This window comes from Centrocercus urophasianus, unplaced genomic scaffold (assembly GCF_019232065.1).
Source record: "Centrocercus urophasianus isolate 14NV4802_14NV808 unplaced genomic scaffold, USGS_Curo_1.0 seq_39, whole genome shotgun sequence".
Taxonomy (NCBI): domain Eukaryota; kingdom Metazoa; phylum Chordata; class Aves; order Galliformes; family Phasianidae; genus Centrocercus; species Centrocercus urophasianus.
The window spans coordinates 212,811-236,487 of record NW_024884966.1 but is presented as its reverse complement, the minus strand read 5'-3'; the positions used below and the strand labels follow the sequence as shown (position 1 = coordinate 236,487).

The 23,677-nt window shown below is 46.0% G+C and overlaps 1 protein-coding gene across 4 annotated transcripts in view; it reads right to left on the bottom strand.

Annotated features, from left to right (window-relative positions):
* Window positions 1-633: 633 nt before the first annotated feature.
* The window catches only part of EVA1A (eva-1 homolog A, regulator of programmed cell death), a 189,081-nt gene continuing 166,037 nt past the window's right edge, over window positions 634-23,677 (bottom strand). For 2 of the 4 annotated variants that reach the window (XM_042832674.1, XM_042832676.1), the window contains 3 exons: window positions 15,164-15,328; window positions 11,098-11,271; window positions 634-2,078 (listed from right to left, as the gene is read on the bottom strand). In XM_042832674.1, the coding sequence (XP_042688608.1) occupies window positions 1,714-2,078; window positions 11,098-11,271; window positions 15,164-15,328 (704 nt within the window). In that variant the 3' untranslated portion in view covers window positions 634-1,713. Of the gene's footprint in view, window positions 2,079-11,097; window positions 11,272-15,163; window positions 15,329-18,914; window positions 18,990-23,677 lie in introns of those variants that run through there. The other 2 variants (XM_042832677.1, XM_042832675.1) reach the window with 2 other exon arrangements.

Sequence of the window (23,677 nt, the reverse complement as noted above, 5' to 3'; positions counted from 1 at the left end):
TGAAACTCATCCCATTGGCTTCAGCCCAGCTCTCCAACCTGCCCAGATCCCTCTGTAGGGCCTCGCTACCCCAAGGCAGATCCACACTTCCAGCCAACTTGGTGCCATCCACAAACTTGCTGAGGGTGCACTCGATGCCCTCATCCAGGTCGTCAGTAAGGATATTGAAGAGGACAGGCCCAGCACCGACCCCTGGGGCACACCGCTCACAACTGGTCGCCAGCTGGATTCAGCTCCATTCACCATCACTCTCTGGGCCCGGTGGAATGTGTCAGCAACCCACTGAAAATTCCACAGGACAACTGAAAGAGCACTTCCACCTTTTTTTTTTCTTCTCATCTATTACTTTGTTTCATTAACATTTGCTTCTGGCTCAGGTATGATTTGGGAATGGTGTACAGGCTGAAAGCATCATGAAATCACTGGTACTCTTTCCCTTAGTGCAGGTAGGCTTTGGGATGGCTGCTGGGAAGCAATGCATCGCTCAGCTGCTCCTGTTTGTGTGCACTGCAGAAGCAGGCTGATGGGCTGAGGCCAAATAAAAGTGCCTCCAGGTTCCAGGTGTGTTACTCTTCCAAACCATTTTCCTTGAGCAACAAAAGCATCAAAAGTGAGGATGCAAATTCAAATGTATTGAAGCAAACTAGAATTTATTTAGCATTTATTACCCATTCTGTTGTTATATGTGGCTTCTTTTGTCTCAATTTTCTTCTAGTAAACATAGACCTTTTCCTTTTTCATTTTTATTAATAAAATATATAAAACATTGTGCATTGCTATCCATAGGAAAACCTCAGTTTAACAACAAAAAAAGAGTAAGGCACACTCCTGTGCAGCATCTTCATATATATATATATATATTTAAAACAAAACAAAACGAAAAGCCTTTTCAACCTCTTTGAGGTTGTTAACATCTCACCAATCACTGACACATCTCCTATATTACCATAATTTCACTGTTGGAGGTGAGTTGGGTTGTATTTGACAGGGACCAGCAGGGAGAACAGACTCAAAAAAAAAAAAAAAAAAAAAAAAAGGATTTTAACCCTGAGGTGTTGGTTAAAAAAACAATGTTCCCATTGAAAAGGAGTATGAAAGAAAGACAGCCATAAATAACTGAATACACTATGGCAAACATCCAAGCACCGAGATGATTTCATGATGGAAGAACACTCCCCTCACCCCCCAGTTCTTCACAACTCATATTTGCCATTGGTTTTTAATGGGGTTTATCTCATGGCTTCTGAAGTCACTAGACAGTCAATCAGGATGTCCCTCCCTGCCCTCCCCAGTCATCTTTCCAGAGCTGTAGCTTTGTTCACAGTTCTCCCAGAGTCCACAGGAAAGGGAAGCCCAACATTCCGAAATGAAAACCAAAACCTGGATGCCTTTGCTCCCCACACAAGTGGCAACACTCGTACTACGGCGTGCCAAGCTCCGTGCTCCACACAGGGGACTCAAACTGTCAGCTCCGTGCCAGCCACTCAGAAACGAAGATGGTCGCCACCTCTGATGTGACCAGAAGGTGTCCGTGAAGGGGGTGACAGTCATACGTCAGGGAAAGGGAGACAGCGAAAGCTTTACTGCTGTCCATCGCACAGCACTCCCGGAAGGAAAAGAGGAAGCAGCCCCACGGCATTCCTCAGCACCTCCCTCCTGCCCGGCAAGGCTGGAGGAGCCCCGTGGCGCAGCGGGACGCCGGGCGCCCGGCTCTCAGTAGTAGCGGTTGAGGCTCCTGGTGCCGGGGATGTCGGGCTGGCCGTTCATCCAGATCTCGCGGATGATGCGCTCCCGCTCCTCCAGCCGCTGCGCCCTCTCCAGCTCCTCTGCCGAAGTGAAGACGTTCATGTTCAAAGTCCTCTCGAACCTGCGGTGCCTGCGGGCCGACACGTCCGACGTGCTGTCCGAGTCCCCATCGCTGTCGCTGCTGTCGCTGTCGCTCTCCCGGGGAGGTTTTTTGGTGGAGGAACGCTTGCAGTCTGTGCGGCAGGACACCCTCAGCACCAGGGCCAGCAGGGTCAGGACGAGTCCAATGCACACCCCGGAGACAAAATACAGAGCGGCGCGCTCGGGGTTTTCTGAAAGGGGAAAGGAAAGAGTGCTTGAGAACGACTCCTGAACAAACAAAACGCACGACTTGTTCCTCTGTGCAAACACCAGCAATGGTCTCCAGAGGGGCAGGGTTTCTAATGGTTCTGTTTGCTTCCAAGCCTTCCTTCATCTCCTTTCCCCGGGGAAGCCAGGGAGGAGATTTTATGTGGTAGATCTGCTGCCAAGGCAGTGACCCACATGCAGAATGCAGGTTAGCTGCAGTTGTGTCTTGGAGTTATCTGGAAGGATAAATTGAATTGAAATTGAACTGAAAAATGAATTAAGTGCTAATTCCAGTTTCTACAAGAATGGCGTTGAAACCTGAGAGCAGCGCAAGCAAAAGCAACCGAATGCATCTTTCTGTCATAGCCGTTATCACAGTGCAAAGAATAGAGTTTATTATAAAGCTTTACATTTGCTCTGTGCTGTAGCTCAGCTGAAATGGTGAGCCTTGCAGCATGGAAAAATGCATATTATTTATCTGTAAGTTTCTTCTGCTTATCCGAGGCGAGTGCGCTGGCTTTCTGCCCAGACCACCAAAAAGAATACCTGTGCTACAGGAGCACTGCTGGGGTTTGTGCCCTGACACGATGAGTCCTGCAGAGCTGCGTTTCGGGGTGATACAACAAGACTCCAAAGGATCCACAATGCCTTTTCAACTAGGTTATCTTTTTATTTACTACAGGGTGGTGTTTTTTGGTTCATGAAACTGCTAAGGGGTGTAATTGTGATAAATGTTGTTATTGCACTTGCCCTGGGCTAAATCACCTCAGCATATTTCATGTTTACAGACACCTTGAGTGGGTGAAGATGAACCAAGCAGAAGTGTCACAGCCAGCTCTGCTCTGCTGTGTCTGTTGGAAGTCCTGAGCACAAGGATGGAGTCAACTCCTCAGATGAGCCTAATCCCCTGAACTCAGAGATGAAGCTGACCTAGATCCCCCCAGCTGATAGACCAGTATTTGGTCCCTGGAAAAACTACAAGACTCGGCTCTACCTTCACCCCCCACACTATGCTTTTAGATCATTCTCCAAGTGATTTCCTTCAAATAAACTTTTATAGGAGAAAAGGAAAACAGCAGGAGCGGGGAGTTGGACCAGCTGACGTCTGGAGGCCCCACACAACCTAAATTATTCTGATTCTGTGTCCAGAACCCAGACACCAACTTGTGCATGGTTTAAGGCAATGCGTGGTTCAATGCCCCAAGATGCTCTTGGAACAGTTACGTGAACAAGAAGCATTTGTGTTCTGTGTTTCTCTCCTACCAAATGGATTTCAAAAGTAAATGACAAGCCATGGAAGAGGAAGGCGTCACGACAGTATGAAATATGGCTAATAAAACATGAGACTTGCTAGACTGGATAATGGGGAAGGCATGAGGAAAAAAGAGGCTGAAGACAGACTGCAAAAGAAGGAGGAAAGAACTGCAAAAGATGCATTTAGCAATGCAGAAGAGGAAAAAAATGCAGCAATAGTTGGAGAAAGAAGGGAGGCCAAAGCTAGAGACTTTAAGCTAAGGTATTTTGACAAGAGTGAGTCAACAAAAAAAACAGAAGGTAGAAGAGAAGAAAGGTATGAGAACAATCATGGAGAATGTGCTGATAGCTCTGCAGCAATGTGACTGACTGAAATCCTGGCCCCAGTGAAGTTAATGGAATCCTGAACTCAAGGGGCAGAACTTGAATAAAAACTGCAGCCCAGCTTATGCAATAGCAAAGCCATTGTCCATCTGCTACAGCATGCACAGTAAAGCAGTCTTCATTGCAGAGACATGACATCGCCAGGAAAAGTGTCATCATCCCCTTTTACCTCCATCTGGACCACTCAGGACAGCGAGCTGCCCTCGCAAGTAGGCACAAGGAGGACTGCAGAGACACGCAGACTGGGAAGCACAAATGAGCAGCACTGATCTGTTTGTCCTGGAAGCCAGTAAGTGCAGTGTGCCCCTGCTCTGCCTTTGGCTGACACGATGCCCAGCACTTTCCTGAGCACCACATTCCTGCACACACAGGGGCTTCGTTTGGTTGCATTAGTTCCACTGTTCACTCTTTTTAAAGCAACTCATAAGATAACATGGGTTTGAGCTTGAGAAGGACACATGTGGTTTCTCTCCTCCCATTTTTGTCCATGTCCTGCTTTTCATTTCTCCTCCCTACTCTTTTTTCCATGCTACTGTATCCTGCTCATGTGCAAGCAGCACCTCCATTGCTACTTAAGCAACTATTTTTCATCCCCTGCTCGTCCTCTTGTGTACAGCTCTCCATGCAGTGCAAAGGCTGTAATCGAATCTTTGGGCTTCGCTGGCATTTTCGAGCTTCTCCAGCTACTCTGTCAACATCTGAGACACTGTCTGGACTTCCTCATGAGCTGTAACCCTCCATTCAACTGCAGCCTCGGCATTTATCATGCATACAATCCACTTGTGCAGCAACATCTCTCTTTCTACAGCAGAAAGAGCAACTTAAGCTAAAAACCAGGGGCTGTTTTTTTCTCAGCTGAAGCAGCCAAATCAGCAACCCCCTGGATTTGGGGGATTGATCAGTTCGCCTCCTCCTTTGCACATCCTCTTTGCGAAGAACAAAAAGCAGCATCCTCTTCAGAAATGGATGCTCAGAACCTTCCAAAACTCAAGGGAGCTCACGTTCATCATGCCCACAGTAACACGTCTCAAAGTATTTCAAAAACTCTTTAAAAGCATATGGATATCAGTTAACAATAGTTTGATATGAATTCATGTGTATGTGTGCCCCACTACCCCTTTAGCACTCGGATTTTGATCAGTGGAGCTCTTTCTTCCACAGCTGTGGATGACAGCAAGGCTGTGTTTTCCTCCTACACTTCTGGAAGGACCCAGCTGCTGCCCATCTCTTTAGATGGGGTTGCCTTCCCTTCTGTGGTATTTCTCTGGACTAAAAGTGTTGATGAAAGTCACTGATTCAAGCCTGAATTTAATCACTGCAGACAAAAGACACACGCTCTTCGTAAACTCTCTACACAAAACCCACCACTTTCTATGCAGTCAAACTGCCCAGAAATTAGAAACACATTTTATTTTGTTTTTCCAACCAAACCAGCAGCAATTGTGGAGCCTGTTTCCTGAGGGCTACCAATCTGCTGGGAGCATCAGCCCAGACTGCCATTAATTCCCCAGGAAATGCCACAGGCCAAGGTTGTTACTGGTATTATAATAAATCGTTTCAATAAATACAAAGCAATCTAGGCATTAATGCTGCTGGCTTCCTGTGATGGCTTCATATATTCAGAAACCTCAGTGGGGAGGGATGTTTCAGAGCTCCCAATGAAAGGCTCAGCATTAAGCACAGTCACACAAACAGTAGCAATAACATCTTCTTGGGAGTTTACAGTCAGCCCCACAGGCTGCCGAAATCCCCTGGCCGGACAGAGGAAGCTCTCCAGCAGCCCCTTATTAAGAAAGCTCAGGCCAAGCAGCCTAAAAGTTGGAATGATCTCCCCTGGGTTGTTTTTTGGAAGCTCCTTGTTCATAACTTGGCACCAATGGTTTAGGGCTTACGGAAGAATGAAACAGGGATTTGTGGAGGTTTCCCTCTAACTACTTTATCCTGAATACAAAACTAGGGTAAGTCCTCTATCCGAAGGAAGGCACTGGAAGTGATCTGGTACAATTTAGACATTTAGTATTTATATAAACAGAAGGGATAGTTCTGGTCTTGCTGGAAGATCGTGACTGCAGAGGCAGGTCCAGCTGTCACTGAGAGCAGTGAAGTCTCAGATACTCAGACAGGTTTTGGATCAGGTCCGTGACAAATAACAGGACTGAGATTTACACACAGGGATTGCATCTAATTCTAATCCTAACTCTGTAACAAAAATTGGCTTTTAAATTAAGGGCATTCCTCAGCCTTTTGCAGGACCACACTCCACGTAAGACTCATTTGTCTGATCAGCTGATAAATCCACTCATCACAAGGCACTGCTGACTCCTTCCCTCTGTTTCTGAGGAAATGTTTTCGAGTTTAAAACACTTATTGTTTTAAGTGTTAAGGGTCACACTTAACAGGCTGTGATGCTCCTAAACACGGTGATAGCCGCAAACAGATTTGACGGTGAAAACCAACTCTCCTGCAGAGAGGCTTTGCTTCCTGCTGTGCTGTGATTTTTCACCCCTTGGTTGTCAACAGGAACATTTCCAACATTTACATGGCAACTGCAACCAAAAAGATTGTAGAAATGAGCCCAGAGGCTTTTGCTAATATTGGTGCTCATCCACTCCGTGTGCAGTAAGACTCTGCACGTGCCAACTGTGCAAACAACAGAGCCTGCAGCTCTTCATCTGCAGCTTCCCAACCAATCCTGTCATTTTGTGCAGAAGAAGCAAACGCCAGCGTGGATGTGGATTTTAGTGCTCTGCTCAGGATAAGAAACATTCCACTGCCAGGAGGCAGGAAAAGTAGCAGAGTGGAAGATCTTTTCAAGCGTGTACTTGATCCATGCAACACCAAGTGCCCCTAAGGTCCTTCTCTTGGAGGAGGTCTGAGGCTGTACACCATCCTCTGTCCCAAACAACAACAAAGAAGTGTACAACTCTTCCCTGTTTACAACTTGCCTTTACAAAATAATGTTTTGAGCCAACTCACCAGCACAGGCAAGTCCTGATCAGCAGTTTCATAGAATCATAGAATGGCACAGTTTCAGTTTCAGTTTGCAGAGTGTACCTGAGGGACATTTTAGAATCATGAAGCAGAGCACTTCTTGCATTGTTTCCCTCTGGCACAGAGGCTGGGGTCAGGGGTGGTGGAAGATGTATGAACCAAAACCTCCCTGGCCATCCCTGCCTCCCTTAAGCCACTGTAGTGACTTCTCTATGGGCACCAACAGCTGGTGTGGTGTAAGCCCTCTTCAAGGCTGCAAACTCAGGCAAACATGAAAATTTCCAAGTGATCTCAAAGTCTGCAACAAGAAGAGAAGTTGCTTTGCAGTGCCTTAGTTTTATCCCATTATATTTGTGCCCTGTCACACATCGTGTGTTTGAACTCATAACATAAAGCCTCCTCCCCATACTAACATACAGTAAAATAAACCAGGCCAAATCCATCCTCCTTGCTAAGAGCAAATGACAACATCTGTAGCAAGTAAAAAGAGTTTACAGCATCTGCTGTTTCAATCCACAGGACAGTCATCAATTATTTTTGTGACAAATACCAACCTGAACCTACATACCGCTGAGATTAAAACTCATCCAGCATTCACAGTTAAGTGCACTGGAGAACACGAGCAAGAAGCTCAGGAACTCATCACTGGAAGCCAAAGTGGTGAGGTCTGAGTTATACTATTTATCTGGCATTTAGTGAATCTGAACATATCACAGGGAGATCGCTTTATAAGAGGGTAAGCAAGTAAGTCCCACATCAACACGACGGCTAAGGCTGTCAATTTAGGGATGCGATGAGGAAGGCTAAGGCCCTCTTGGAATTATACCTTACAAAGAAGGTAAAGGGTAACAAGAAAGGGTTTTTGTAAGTATGTCAGCAGTAAAAGGAAGACCAGAGAAAATGCGAGTCCCCTGCTAAACAAAGTGGGTACGTTGGTAACAGAAGACACTGAAAAGGTAGAGATTCTGAAGGCCTTCTTTGCTTCAGTCTTCAGTGCTAAGATGGGCCCTCAAGAATTCCTGACCCTGGAGATGACAGAGAATCCGGGAGAAGGAGGATTTCCCATCACTTGAGGAGGATCTGGTCAGAGAATGTCTAGCCAAAATCAATGCACACGAAGCCATGGGCTCCGATGGGATGCACCCATGTGTGCTAGGAGAGCTGGCAGAGGTGACTCCTGAACTCCTATCATCTTTGAAAGGTCCTGGCAAACAAGAGAGGTGCCTGAAGACTGGAGGATAGCCGATGTCATTTCAGTCTTCAGAAAGGGCAAAAAGGAGTATGCAGGAAACTACAAGTCAGTCAGCCTCACCTCCATCCCTAAAAAGGTGATGGAACAGCTTGTTCTGGATATCCTCTCCGATCAACTGAAAGAGAAGAAGGTTATCAGGAGTAGTCAACATGGATTCACCAAGGGGAAATTGTGCTCGACCAACCTGGTAGCTTTCTATGATATCATCACTAGCAGAGTAGATGGGGGGAGAGCAGTGAGAGTTGTGTACCTTGAGTTCACCAAGGCATCTGACATCATCTCCCACAACATCCTTGTTATGAAACTTAGAAAGTGCAGGATAGATGAGTGCATGGTGAGGTGGATTGAGAACTGGCTGAGTGGCTGAGCTCAGAGTGTGGTTATCGGCAGTGCAGTCTGGTTGGAGGCTGTAACCAGTGGTGTTCCCCAGGCGTCAGTACTGGGTCCAGACTTATGCAACATCTTCATCAACAACCTGGATGAAGGGATAGAGTCCACCCTCAGCAAGTTTGCTCATGATACAACGCTAGGAGAAGTGGCTGACACACCTGTAGGCTGTGCTACCATTCAGCAAGACCTGGGCAGGCTGAGAGTTGGACAGAACTGGGTCAGGTTTAACAAGAGCAAGTGTAGAGTCATTCCTGGGGAGGAATGACTGCATTTATCAATAAGGGTTCAGGGATGACCTGCTGGAGAAGAGCTCTGCAGAGAAAGACCTGGGTATTCTGGTTGCTAACAGGTCGGCCATGAGCCAGCAGTGTGCCCTGCTGGCCAAGAAGGCCAATGGGATCCTGGGGTGCAGTAAAAGGAGCGTAGCCAGCAGGTTGAGGGAGGTGATCCTCCCCCTCTGCTGTGCCCTGGTGAGGCCACATTTAGAATACTGTGTCCAGTTCTGGGCTCCCCAGTTCAGAAAAGGCAGGGATCTCCTAGAAGGAGTCCAGTGGAGGGCCACAAAATGATGAAGGACTTGGAGCATCTTCTGTATGAGGAAAGGCTGAGTAACCTGGGGCTGTTCAGCCTGGGGAAAAGAAGACTGAGAGGAGATCTGATATATATTTATAAATATCTGAAGGAAGGTGGGAGGCAAATGGATGAGGCCAGGCTCTTCTCAGTGGTGCACAGCAATAGGACAAGGAGCAATGGCCTAAAACTTGAACACAGAAAGATCCATACAAACATGCAGAACTTCTTTACAGTAAGGGTGAGGGAGCACTGGAACAGGTTGCTCCGAGAGGCTGTGGAGTTTCCTTCTATGGAGATACTCAAGACCCGCTTGGTCACCTACCTGTGTGACCAACTGCAGGGAACCTGCTTTAGCAGGGTGGCTGGACTCGATGATCCCTTGAGTTCTCTTCCTATCCCTGCAATTCTGTGATCCTGTGATTTACTATTTGTTCTGGAGCAAAAGGCTCCTGCCAAGACTGACACCTTGGCAAAGGGATGAATCGAGGCCTTGTGCCCCATAAAATGACTGCAAGGTCAAAGAGCTGTGCTGTGGAAGCAGATGGAAGCAAAGTCAGCAGTCCTAAATCCTAGTACTACTGCCCCTACCGTAAATCCTAAAACTTTCTGCTACCCGTTACTTTGCAGATGGGGAAAATAATGCAAACAGCATTTTATTTTCTATTAGCATTGAGAATACAGGCATTTTTTTTCCACAGCAAAAATAGATGTAGGTAAGAGAGGGAAGAAGTATGATAGACAGAAGATACATTTAATGTTTCCTTTCCCTAATCTTTCCTTAGAAAGTCCAAACAACAAAAATATATCCCACTCAGTCATCTTTTGTGAAGAACATCACTACTTGCATTTAGGCTGCCAGCTTCTTTAAAGTGTCACCAACAGCCAATTTCAATGACACCATTCAATGTGTAGAAAAGCAGAACTTTGCATTCAATATTCATGTCCTCTTAGAAGGATCCTTCACTTAACATGAAGAAAAACTCTTATTAAGCTACTTAGTGATTCCAAAATGAAAAGCCCAAGTTAGTTACTTCAAATCCAAATACTTGTCTGTAGCAGCACGGCGGTATCTCAGCAAGAGCAGGGCACCAAGAATGCATTTCTGTTTATTGAATCAGTAAGGTTGAATGTCACAAAGACGTGGAATAACTACTGCTCCCGAATGCAGTTTTAGTTACACAGATCCCAGCTTAACTGCATTAGGGTGGTGTGAGCAGAGCGGCTATAGAGCACAGAATCATTCACAGCATGTACTAAAGGAGCAGCACATTAGCATTACCAACAAGGTGCATACGAACATTTCATTAAAATGGAGAACATTCTGCAGTCTCATAAAAAAAACTGGCTGTAAACAGCATGTCACAGCAGGCCAGTGAAAAAACAGGGCCCTCATTCTGCAGAAAGCAGCAGAGATTGTCCTAAAATACGTAGAGCCAGTGCTACCTGCTTGGGGGGTGGATCCTCCAGCTCTGCAGTCAATTCTTAGTTTTGACAAGGCACCTCACAAGATGGAAAATATTTGCACTACCTTGTCTGCCTCTACTGGACTTCTTACTCTCAATGACACTGAGTCCAAGCACTGAACACAGCACACAGTCTCTATTTCAAGAGTAATTTCTTAATGCAAATCTTAAAAGGAAGACTATTCCTCTGCTACTTGAAAGATACATGTGGGTGAAGGATAAACTGTGATCCAAGGAAATTTCGCTCTAAACTACATTTAAATATATAATTAAGCAGACTCTCAAGCTACTTCATCTTCACATTCCTACTGAAGATAAGCCAAATTCTCTTAAGCAGGGTAATGATCTCTTATTTTCCAAATTACGGGACAACAAGCTTGCCTTCCTTACGTGCCAGGCTTTGATCTTCAGGAAAAACACAGCATTAGAAATAAGACCACATTTAAGATCACATTGTATTTAACTTCAGATGAGAGCAAATCCAGGGGAAAGCAGAGCACCATAAACCCTGTTGCGTGTTGCCTGGCAGAGCTGCCCGGGTCAGGCCTTTCAAGGCAGAATTTGCTGAGAGACAAATGAAAATTACCAACAGTTCAAAGGAATGGATTTAGCCGTAAATGACCGAGGTGCAGGGCTCAGTGCAGAGTCCACAAGCAGCCCGTGGGAGCGCAGAGAGGTGGCAGCCCCCAGACCTACCTGTGATGAAGGCGTACGCTGCTAGGATGTTGCTGAGCAGTGCCATCTCTGTGCTGACACCCACGGGCTCCATGCTGCTGGCGAACGCTGGTGGCTGTGTCTCATCCACAGGAAGCAGGAAGGAGGTGTTGTCTAGAGGGTAGAAGGTGGCCGACCTCCCTTTCTTCTTCTCTGCTTCGAAACAGAAAGGGAGTGAAGAACCAGGCACGTGCACCAGCCCTGTCCTGCCCCACCTATCCTCATCTGTGTTCAGAGATCTGGAGCTGCTCAGCACCAAGCCACCCACATTCGCTCCCCTTTTTGGGGCAACAAAACCTTTGCAGTTAGCTTCGGTTGAGCCCATGCCCTGTCTGCACCCAAACAGCATCTTCTCTCTACTGTCTCCTGCTCTTTCATGTCACCGCCTAGACACACCCACCCATGTTACAGCAAATATAGAATCAGGTTTCTTTTATCTTACGTAAATCAACAAAGCCTTTATCAGCTAAGCTTGTTATAAGTCTGCACATGGGCACGGAAAACACAGCCAGAGCTGGCAACCCTGTGCTGGAGTCGCGCTGCAGTGATCCACCCGCACCTGGCAGACAACACTTTCTCCCCAGCCTTTGCAGAGAAGGGCGAATCTGAGTTTATGACTGCCTTCAGGAGCTCACTTGCATTGTGTTTCACCCAGACATCATTTCCCTTTGGAGAGGTGAGCAAGCGTGAGTTAATGATTTGATTTTATTTGTAGAAGACCAGAGCTGAGGAGGCACATAATTCCAGGAGGCTCAAAGAGACCCTTTCAGACCTTATCAGCTCGCTGCCAAGTACTTCTTGCACCTTGATCTGCTGGCAGACACTCTCACTGGTCACAAAACACTAATTGTTCTGAACACATGAAAACCACTGCACAGGATCCAGCTCCATCATCCATGTGATTGTTTAAGGGTAGCTGTTGCAACTTCTCAGGCTCCTTTTCCTGGGTGTCTGGCTCCAAGCAGCACACTGTAGAATCACAGACTTGCCTCTGGCTTCCACTTGTCTGCAAGTACTAAATTCAGGAAACTGTCGGATCCACCTCCTACAATGCCACCAGTGCCATGCAAACAAAGGGCACAACCAGAGATCATCTGTGCTCACCCAGTCTGTGCCCATTCCCTACTAACCCAGCAAAGCAAGACGAGACATTCAACCTCCTGCTATGTGTGCTGGGAAGCAGCACAGCCCAGAGGAGCAGCAACAGAACGAGGGCTGTCAGAGAACAGGTAATACTGGATGGAGAGGGACTGAGTGCATGAGTGTGTGTGCAGCAATGCCAAGCCCTAATGTGCCTCAGAGGAGAAGTACCAGAGATGGATGTCCGGGTGTTGCTGTGAGGGTTCAGCCCCAAGGAACATGGGTGCAGTTGTATCTGCCACTGGAAGACTGCATGGCCTTGAGAAAATCACACCTACCGAGCTACCAAGGTGTAAATGACTGCCCCAGAGAAGGGTTTTCAAACATGGATTTCTGGGTGCAGATGCAAAAGAGAAAAACATCCCCAGAAGCCCTTCCTTTGGGAGAATAGAGATTGCTACAACTAGGTGTATAGAGGCACAGAAGGGCAAAGGCACAGCCAGCAGGAAATTAACAGCAAATCTTTGGAAAATATTTTAATTCAAATGTAGGCCCCAGAAATGCTAACGTGCCCTCTAATCTTTCTTTTTATTCTCCTTGCCCAGTAAACCCATGTCTGTAAAAGCGGTTGACTTTTTCTTTACCACACCACCACTCCCACCAAGAAACCCCCAGGAAGCAGAGTACATTTTTTATTCGTTCAAACTGAACCCCTGCCCTCCTGAAGATGCCCTGGGTACTTCAAAGTACCTCATGTAGCACTAGGTATCTAAACCATGGCAAGCAAATCCTGCTGTTAGCTGACAGATCTTAATGGAGTGACTCAGCTCTCCCCACATAGCAGGAACTTAAAAGCTCAATGTATTCGTTCACATGGACGTTTAAGCCATCTCAGGGTCAGCAGGACATCCACACAGATGGCAGATATGAGAAGGGATGTGGGGAAAATTCTCACTCTTTTAGAATAGCTTCTGCCACTACAAATGACACATTTGTGTAAAAGCAACAGAACCCTGCCCCTGGATGTATGCACACAGAGCTCTGGTTCTAAAATAGTTAATCTAAAATCTCTTTACAACTAACAACAAAGGAAGAGCACTGCCAGCACATAATCTCATAAACATACTTCTCATCCTGAAGAGAACCACTGAGTTATGTGCTACAGGTTTCTGATAGGTCTTTACGAGGTTTCTGTGATATGAACCTGGCACCTCTTTATCACAGTCTCACGTGTCCAGCTCTAAATTAGTGACAACATAGCTACTGCCCCTCACTGCCAATGCAGTCACAGCATCTCACTAGGAATGAGATTTAAACTGTGCTTGCCACGGGGGCTTCCCTGTTTGCATGTGCTACACCAGTCAGGAAAGGCTCAGATGAAAACACTTCTGTGGGGATTTGGACACCCCCTGGAAAATAAGCTGTGCAAAATGGCGTCTTTTAGGAGAGAGTAAGGCACAACTCCTCTTACATGAGATGTAAAGAGTCTTGTTTTTTTTTCTTCTGACTTGTCCAAAGAACAGATGCGATCAAACAAGTTTTTCAATGAACATTCATCTGCATACACTGCACACCAGCAAAGAGCATCACAGAACTACACAACTAGTTTTGTCATCTACAGGATTGTACAAGAACAGACAGGAAAGACAGAAAATGGCTGGGGTTATGCAGGAGGGAAAAACAACCAAACATCATAAGGGTCACGTGCTGGTTTGCTACGCCGTTCCCTTGTCTGCCTTTTATCCCAGGATCACATTTCAATACAACCCCTTTCTGCTTGCTAGCTCTGAAGACCTCACTTGCCCTAGCAGCCCACCTGCTGCTGGTTACCCCTTCACCACGTCCACCTTTTCTTAGTTGTTCTGACTCACTCAGGCTGTTTTCCTTGCGACTTTACACCAAATTAGAGCAAAAGTATTTCAGCTAGCAGAAAGTTTGCCCAGTAACCTAGGAGAAACTATTCAAGATACTGGGCTGACTTTAGCAAACAGTTTTCATAAAAGAAATAAAACAGGAAGGGAGATTACAGAAATGTCCAAATATTTCCTTTTGCGATTTCTGAAACAATATTTCAGCTGTTAATTTCAAACTGACATCCTTGTTTGAAAAGCACTGCATTTTTTTTTAAATGAATGAATAAACGATATGAAAACTGAAGAGGTGTCATTTGTAGAAGTGAAATGTTTACAGGAATGAAAATAAGCTCTGTGTTTTTCTTCTCGTTTGAAAAAACCACTAAGATGACAGATTTTATTTCAGGCCAATCCAAAGTTCGTTTTCTTGACAATTTTTTTTCCAGTAAGGTCTCCACTGTCTGAAGTGACATCGCTGACGTGTAACCGCCTGCAGGCTGTGAGGTAACTTTGCCTACAGACAGACAGAAGGCAGCTCTGTGCACAGCAACCCCCCACTGCATTTCAGGCAGCGCAGGGTAGGAAATTCCAGCAGTCCTGTCATCACCACCCCCTGCGTGTTGGGAAACACAATGCAAAAACATTGCCTAACCCAGTAAGTGCTCACTTGCCATTTTCCTTTATTCATAATCAATCCCTTCCTCCTACTCACCTACCGCTCGATAGCAAAGACCTGACTTCATTCATCTCCCTCCACTTTGCATTCTTACGAAAATGGCATCACATTTCAAAGCTCAGCTGAAAACCTCTGTCCCCAGTGAAGCAACCTCCTGCCTGTTTGCCCTGCTTTGGATTTGGGACTGCATTGGATGGGTCTTCAAAGTACTTCTGTGACGAATTTTGACACGCATGGCCATGACTGCTATTTCAAGAAATTCAGTGTGAGTTTAACAGTTCACTGTGGTCAGCCATTGTTAATGCCTCAGAACCTCTCATTCTGCCCGTGACATGGACAGGTACAAAACAGAAACCCGGATAAAGTATAAGTTTCCATAAGGGGAAGAGTTATCAGACCACAGTAAGGTCTGAGCCAGTCATACAATAGTCATAGCTACCTGGGAGGGCACGTCCTACACTGGGAGGAGAGACATCAGAAAGGAACACGCCGTCTCCTATAGCATCAGCATCAAACAGCCTTGGTCGCAGTGGAAAATGTGGCTTCTGAAATCTTTGGTAATTGATTGGCCTTGGCTGGGTTTCATGCAGAAGCTTCCTGGGAACTGAAAGAGAAGAGTAAGAAGAGCACAACTGTTAGAGTTACTTCAGCTGATCAGAATGAGAATTATCGCATCATGCTGTGGGTTCAGCTGATACCTAATTACAAACAGGCACTCATTTACCGCTGTGATGAATGCACTCCAAATGCCTGCACAGAGATACACAAGGAGAAAAGGCCAGGAACTACAAAGTGCTCAACATATTGTTTACTTCACTGCAACAGGCTGCCAGGGAGGTGGTGGAGTCTCCTTCCCTGGAGATGTTCAAGACCCACCTGCACACCTCCTTGTGCGACCTGCTGTAGGGAACTGCTTTGGCAGGGGGTTGCACTCGATGATCTCTGGAGGTCCCTTCCAACCCCTACAAGTCTGTGATTCTGTGATACTTATAATTAAGCTTTGAGACTAGACTGAGGGTCAGATTCAGACAGCTTATTTAGACACCCATCTAAGGCAATGAAATGACTGATAAGTTGCCCTTTGGTTCCAGCCCTGAGCTTCAGAGATCTGCAGCTGGTCGTACCATGGTGGCAGGCACAACAGGAAGCCCCTAGCAAAGGGGACTGTCAGTTATGCTTGAATCCCTGTCTCCCTTCAAGCATTGCTGACTTGAGACTGCATATCCATTTCTCGATACCCAGAACCCACCTCTGGAAGATGCTGTCCACAAAAAGCAACAACAAAAAAAACCAACTTAAATTATCCACCATAAAATAAGAAATCCTACCTGAAAGAAACCCTCTCCACCCTATGAGGTCTAAAATATTCCCATCTTTGGACTTCAAGCTTCAGCCACGCTGAGAAAGACCCCTTCTCTGTTCCTACCATCCTGAGAAAGAGGATGAGGGCTTGGCTAGTACCTTGTTTCATCTTCAGTGTAAGTAACAGACAGGTGAGAAAGGTTAACATGCCTACCAGAGCTGTGTCTGTGCATCACTTGTCCCTCTGGACCAATGTGTGCCTTAGTAAGAAAACTATCTTCCCCTCCTTGATGTTGCAAGGCCAGCTCTCTTTGGCTGTACCTCTAAGCAAAGCAATCAAAGCCAGTGCAGCTCCTTTAGTGTACACCCACAGAAGGTGAATCCACACAGTAAATTCACTGATTTGCCCTGTAGGGACACAGCAGCATATCATTTATGAAGCTGAACCAGTTCTGTGCCTCAGTCATGGCCAACACCTGAGGCTATTTCAGAGCAAAGTGCCTTTCTATACAAAGAGAAAACAAACAAACAAACAAACAATGCTTATATATGCTGTTCAGCTCAGAAATTAGAGGAACAGTGTGCTGAAGGACCAAGTAAATAAACTGAAATTTACAGGGGAGAAATACATTTTCCCCTCTGGTGACTGTACCCTAATACATACATCAAAGCACCACTTTGTTCCTGCAGACAGCCAGCACTTTACTATGTTAAAAATACAGACTACTGAGAAATGACACAAGATCATGAGACCCACAGAAATCCCACGGAAGAGCTGCTGCAATGTTTGGCCCTCCCTCCTTCAAGTCTGATGGTCACAGCTTCTGCTGCCCCAGGTTGGCCGCCATCTCCCATGCCTCGGTTTCCCCGCTGCTCCATTGCAGGCTGTGCTATCTCTCATCTTTGCTCTTTGCAGAGGCGTGATTAAGAGTAATTAAAAAACCAAAGCACTTTGAGATCCTTGGCACAAACTTGAAGGAAGATTTTGAAAGCGTGCAGCCCTGGAAGAGAAAGGAAATTCCTGACTGCCCCTTGCAGCTAATCAGCTGCCAAGCTGGAGTGTGAGATTTAATCACACCCAGTAAATCTGCCTGCATAAATACAAATATTCCTAGTGAGGGAAGCAATCCAACTGCCTTGTTTACATTGTGTTTTACTTGCTGTCTTTGCTGAGGCAAAGAGAATTGTTTCTATATTTGCAGACTGACCTCCTGTATCAGGCTGCCAAGATATCAGTGTTGAAGTTCCCATATTATTAGAAGAGTCACGATAAGTCAGGAAACAGACATGAAAACCTACAGCTTCTGAGCAGCAAAAGCCTGGCACAGCAATCTGCAGCGAAATGTGAATTAGCAACTGTCCTCTGATGGGAAGGCAGCAAAAGATGCACATCTCTGTTAGGAGCTAAACAAACTGTTCCAGTGTCTCACCATACTTACTTTTTCCCGATATCTAACCTGAATCTCCCCTCTTTGAGCTTGAAGGCATTTCCCTTTGTCCTGTCACCACAGACCCTGCTAAAGAGTCTGTCCCCTTCTGTCCTGTCGCTCCCCTTTAGATACTGACAGGCTGCTCTCAGCTCACCTCGCAGCCTTCCCTTCTCTTCTCCATCTGCACAGCCCCAGCCCTCAGCCTGTCCTCACAGGAGAGGTGTTCCATCCCTTGGATCATTTCTGTGGCCCTCCTCTAGACACATTCCAACAGCTCCATGTCTCTCCTGTACTGAGGACTCCACATCTGGATGCTCCAGGTGAGGTCTCACCAGCACAGAGCAGAGAGGAAGGATCACCTCCTTTGCCCTGCTGCCACGCTGCTCAGGATGCAGTCCAGGATATGGTTGGCTTTCTGGGCTGCAAGGGCACACTGCTGGCTCATATCCAGCTTCCCATCCACCAGCACCCTCAGATGTTTTTTCAGCAGGGCTGCACTCAATCCTTTCATCCCCCAGCTTGTATTGGTAGTGGATGCTGCCTTGTCCCAGGTGCAGACCTTGTATGTGGATTTGCTGAACCTCATGAGCTTCACCTGGGCTCGCTGCTCAACCCGTGAAGGTCCCTCTGGATGGCATCCCATCCCTCCAGTGTGTCAACTGCACAAGGCTAAGCATCCTTCAGATACTGCTGCATCTCAGGCTGAGGGCCTAAAAGGCATCTGGAGAACAAATCAGTATGGCCTTAAACACCTTCCATCCAAACTGCATCCCATAAAACCTGCTGATACGTGTCTGATGAAGATCATGAAGCAAAAGGAACACAGAAACGCAGTTTAATAGATTTGGGCTACTCTTTCGTATTCCAGATTGGCTCTTCTTCACAAAGATCTCCTTTCACCTCCCAGTCTTCATGGTCAACTCTGGGGCAGAACACAGGCTGGGTGGAGCTGTACCTTTCTTTGAACAGGTCATGCCACCCTTCAGCATTCAAAGAAATAGACAAAAAAGGTCTTTCCTAAGCACATCTAGGGAATTGAGCTTTCCCTCCCACCCTGGCACCTGTGCTAATGCCAATGTGAATGCTATCTGTGGTACCAGGAGAGAAGTCGTGATAAAACAAAGCATCACTAAATCACAGCAGCTGGTCAACAGCATCCCAGGGAAGAATGCAGAAGGAGAAATAATCAGAAGGAAATATTCAGAAAGATCATTAAGGCACCTTAGGGTGCATTTATTCATCTGGGATGGATAAGAAGGTCAGGTGAAGAAAGACTGATGCCAAATAGGCTTTTGGTGCCTGAAGATAGAAGTGGCTGTGTAAAGAGACTTCCAAAAGCAGGCAGGTATTTAACATTCATGATTAGCTTTGGTACTTTTAAAACTCCTAACTAGTTTCTGTCTTCAATTCAGCAACTAAATTCTGGATGCAGCTTAGTGAAAAGAAGGAAGAACCTACAATTTTTTCGTTTGCAAAGAGCTGTCCGCTCTTCTTTGTGGACTCCATAAACATCTTGAGGACGTTTCACCAGGACAGACCTACATTTGCAAAGAGTAAATAGTGTGAATGGCACATAGCAAGTCTTCTCTTATTCTAGAACATTTATACAACACTAAACCCATATATAGCTCAGATAGATTGATTTAGAAAGTAAAATGGAAAGGCTTTTTCAAGTGCAAAACACCTCACAATTTCCAACTAGCTTCTGTGCAGCAGCCAACTCCACAAGAAAGATTAAACATCTGGTTCCTTCAAAATACCTTCCTTAAATCCCCCAGAGAGCAAAACATCTGACACAAAGCACGGCATGAACTGCAGCAAGGTGTCAAAAAATGTTATTTATGATTAAACCCACCAGAAAAAAAATACCTAGGATTTTAGTCTCCTCTCAGCATTAAGCACAGAAATCCTGCAGGGAAGGGCTGGCACTTGGCCTGCTGCATGCAATCCAGCAGAGAGCTTAACACAATTTGGCCTGCAGAACCAGTGATGTATGCAAACAAAAGGCAAAGAAATAGGGTCATCAGTCAAAATGCTAACAGGTCTGATAGTCAGGAGCCCTGCACCTTAAGAAGTGGATGGGGACTGAGTTGGGATGAGTTGAAAGAGAGGCAGTACTTGGAGGACCTCTGGGACCTTCGTTCTCTCAGAGGGTAGCAGTCAGCACTGAGACGTGGGCATTCAATCAAATGGTTAAACTGTCAGGTAACGTGGGCCAAGCAGCTGATAAGGCTTTCAAATCTTTATGTAATCTCTCTGCTCTAAAAGCAGAGCCAGCTCCTTGCTCGCACTTCTCTCACTGGAAGACCGCTCATCTCTCTGAATCAGCACCGTGCTACCAATAATTCATTACATTTCCCAATCCAAGACCTCTATTATTATTCATGTGCAGTGAATTAATGGTACCAACCTCACAACACGTCCACACCATCACTGCGTGCCACCTTCCCCTTGCAAAAAATGAGGCAAGTGAAAATTAAAGCCACAGTGTGCTCTCTGTGGCAGAGTGGGCCTATCAGCCTTGAGTACAGGCAGCTGGCAGGACAGTGTGAAGAGATACATGCTGCTAACAGCATCCTTATTTGTAGGTGGTGGAGACTCTTTCTGCTGGGATTTTCCATACAAGCACTCCCTTGCGTGGCCAGAAGACAGACAGGTGACTAGAAGTTACTGCACCCACAGGCAGCAGAATTCCCAATGACTGTGCTAAGCCATGGAAAATGCCAGCCAACACCTCGCCTCTTTGTTAATCAAGATCATTTGCTGCATCTTGTCTGCAATGCTGATCTGTCCAGTTTTAAATACTCCAGTTCTGCAGGTTCGGCTACTTGCCACATGAGATTATTTTGCAGAGGATTATGGCTCTTTCTCGGGATGTCTATTCCAAAATGCTGTCGAGTGTTTCAGCTTAAGTGCATACATTATTCCACTAAACAAAACGTTTGACTGCTATAACCCCCAAATTTTACAGATGGGAACCTGGCTCAGGGACCGAGTTTTGAAAGTGTTTAAATATCAAAGTAATTCACCCAATCCCACAGAGGGAACCTCTGCCAAAGAAAGGAAAATTTGGTCTCCCTGTAGTCCAGCCACACAAACCATCCCCTTTCTGCAAGTTCCACCATTTGGTATTTCCTGATGCTTCCGCAGTCCTGAGCACGTTTAAAGGCTTCCACTCCCAGGACTCAATTACTGTCCAACCTCCATCATCACCGTACACACCTATCAGTCAATTCCAGGAGAGATCCACGAAAGCTCATTCGTAAAAACACACAGATGGGTTTTGTCAGTCTCTAGCCCTCTGCTATATATTCACTTGTGCATTTGCAGCCCATAAGCTCAGTGCAACGAAAGCAGATCAGCAAATCCTGCCATGAACGACAGAAGCAGTATGCAGTTTGAATAAAGTATGATTCCTTCCCTGATGAAAATTATAACCAAGCCTTTTATCTCGGCAGGTTGGGGCCAGGAACTGTTAATGCTCAACGTGTTTTTAATTAAAAATAATAAAAACACCCTACTGTGAGTAAGCACCCAATATAAACCACTGCATTTTTTTTAAAGGTGGCAGCTCTGAAGCACTGCTGTTTGAGACTTGAAAATGTATGGCATGCAGACATGGAATCACTCATGTTTGTGAACTACTAAAAGAAAGCAATTTCTCAGCACATATGTAAGGTACACAGCTCCATAAGACTGCAGAACTGGAAGAGTTTTAAGTGCTGTAAAACATAAGTTAAAATACTGGATTGTGACTGCATCAGACCACCAAATAGAACAAAAAAGAAAACTCACATATGTAAGAACACTCCAAATCTGGTGACAACAGCAATACCATGATGTAGTTAGAAATATGGGAGTGAAGAAACTAATTTGAACACCAGAGCTAAACAGAGGCACAGCCTACCCCTTTGGTTCCTTACCAAACGTCTTAGGCATGGTCATAGAACCACAGAATCACAGAATCGTAGAATGGGCTGGGTAGAAAAGGACCACAGCGATGAGAGCTGCTCCAGCCCTCTGACATCTCAGTGCCTCCTCTGCACCCGCTCCCAGAGCTCCACGTCCTTCCTGTGCTGGGGCCCCAGGCCTGGATGCAGTGCTGCAGATGGGGCTCACAAGAGCTGAGCAGAGGGGACGATCACCTCCCTGTCCCTGCTGGCCGCCCCTTTTTCAATGCAGCCCATTAAAAAGGGGTGGCCAGCAGGGAGAAGTCAAGAGTTTTCCTCTTTTCATGGTCTCCTCTGTGACACCAGATATGCTAAGCCTGCCTTCAAATCTTGCCCCATGGCCAACCATTCCCCACTCATCTGACAGAGGAGCTGCTGCTTTTTGGTCAAGTATAGATGTAATCATTTGGTAAGAGACCATCAGATTGGAGTCTCCTTCTCTGGAGATGTTCAAGACCTGCCTGGATGCCGACCTGTGCGACCTGCTTTAGGGAACCTGCTTTGGCAGGGGTTGGACTCAATGAGCTCTGGAGGTCCCTTACAACCCCTACAATTCTGTGATTCTGTGATTCTGTGATTCTACAGTGTTTTGTGTCGCCATGAGTGACCGCAATGGACTGGGCACTGCCATATAAAAGCCTGAGGCCATCAGCTCCGTGCCTTAGCCAAAAAGCCATACTGTACCTCTGGATAATCTACATCGTGTTTGAAGTACGGTATAGTTTACACATAAGTGTAAAGTGTCCCAGGACCCAGCAAGAGAAGGACTCTTGTGCTACTGAACCTAAGCCTGAAAGCTGGAATTTGACCTGCGCTTCAAAATCCTCACTCTCAAGCAAATAAAAAGGAGCAGAGACTTAAGGAGACCTTTCCTTCTCCTTCTCTCATTTTAAAAGGGGAGCTTCTTTTTCCAGAGAGTGCTGGCATGGTCTGTAATCCTGAAACTAAATGTAACATCCAAGAGAAAGGAGGAGTGACTCAGCCTACTGCAGGCATGTTCTGTGAGCGTGGTGGTTCCAAGCCGCCGATAAAGAGGAAGTGACTCACGCCAACTACAGAAAGTCCACTTCCAGGCACCATGTGGAAATCAACTGAGATTTCTCTGGGAAAACAGCCCTGCCGTAAGCAAAGCTACCTACGCCCAAAGCCTGAACCAGGGCCCTCCTCCCCTGCCCCTCCTTGCACACTGCCCAAAGCAGAAATTCAACTCCTTTGCTGGTGATTTTTGGGCTGGAAATGGTGCAAGCTGGGATGCCATTGAGGCAGACCAGACATTTCTCCCTTTGCTGCATCTATTGAAGCAGCTAACTACAGAAAGGTTGTGCTATAAGTGTATAAACAGAAACAAATATCTTTTCTTTTCACAGAAGAGATGCTCATCCTTGTCTCACACATCTGTAATCAGAAGTAACTTTAGAAGTCCAACATTTCTGGTCCAGAAACAACGACCACACAACAAAAATCCACTCAGTCTCACTGTTTCTCCCTGTGGACTCCTGGAGCTGCATGGGCCTGCGACTTACGAGGTTTAGGAGATGAAGGTATACATGGGCACCTCTGACTGAGACCCCCCATAAGGCAAACAGTCACTGCTGCCTCCCAGTCTCTCCTCTCCCCTCTTGCACTGGACTGCAGGACAGCTTTCTCCTAACTCCAGAAATGTAATAACCTTATTAAAAGAGCTAGTTCACCTCACTTGGGCACTCAACACATGTGTGCCCTGAAGAAGTCATCCTTAAACAAACTGAATTCCTAAGCTCCCTGTACAGCCACAACCGTAAAAGGTGGGTGCCTTGAAATGCCCCAGGGGAGATTCTGTCTACTTAAATTTAGGAGCCTAATTAGGTGTAGTTAATGAATCATAATGTTACCTATGGATTTATTCTCCTGTGTATATCTGAGTTAAAATCTTACAAACTGCTTCACATCTTTTGCTTAGATATTTCGTTCTATCCTGAACTTTTCAAATCAGGATTTGAAGCTACAAACACCTTAATTTGTAGCCAACGATGCATGTGCTTGATCTATCCACAGGCAGTTTTCCCTCCGCTCTCATAGTCATGAAAGTTAGTTGTTGTTCTTTCATCATCCTAAATGTAATAACAGAATCTAAAGCATCTATCTTCAGCAACTCACAAATCTCCTGCTTGATGTGGCTTTTTGTCTCCACAGGGCACAGTAGAAAGCATCACATGCACCAGTCTGCTCCCTGCAAGCTCTATTTGGAGAGAAAAATGGATCAAAAGGAAGAAAGCCTTGTAAAGATATCTG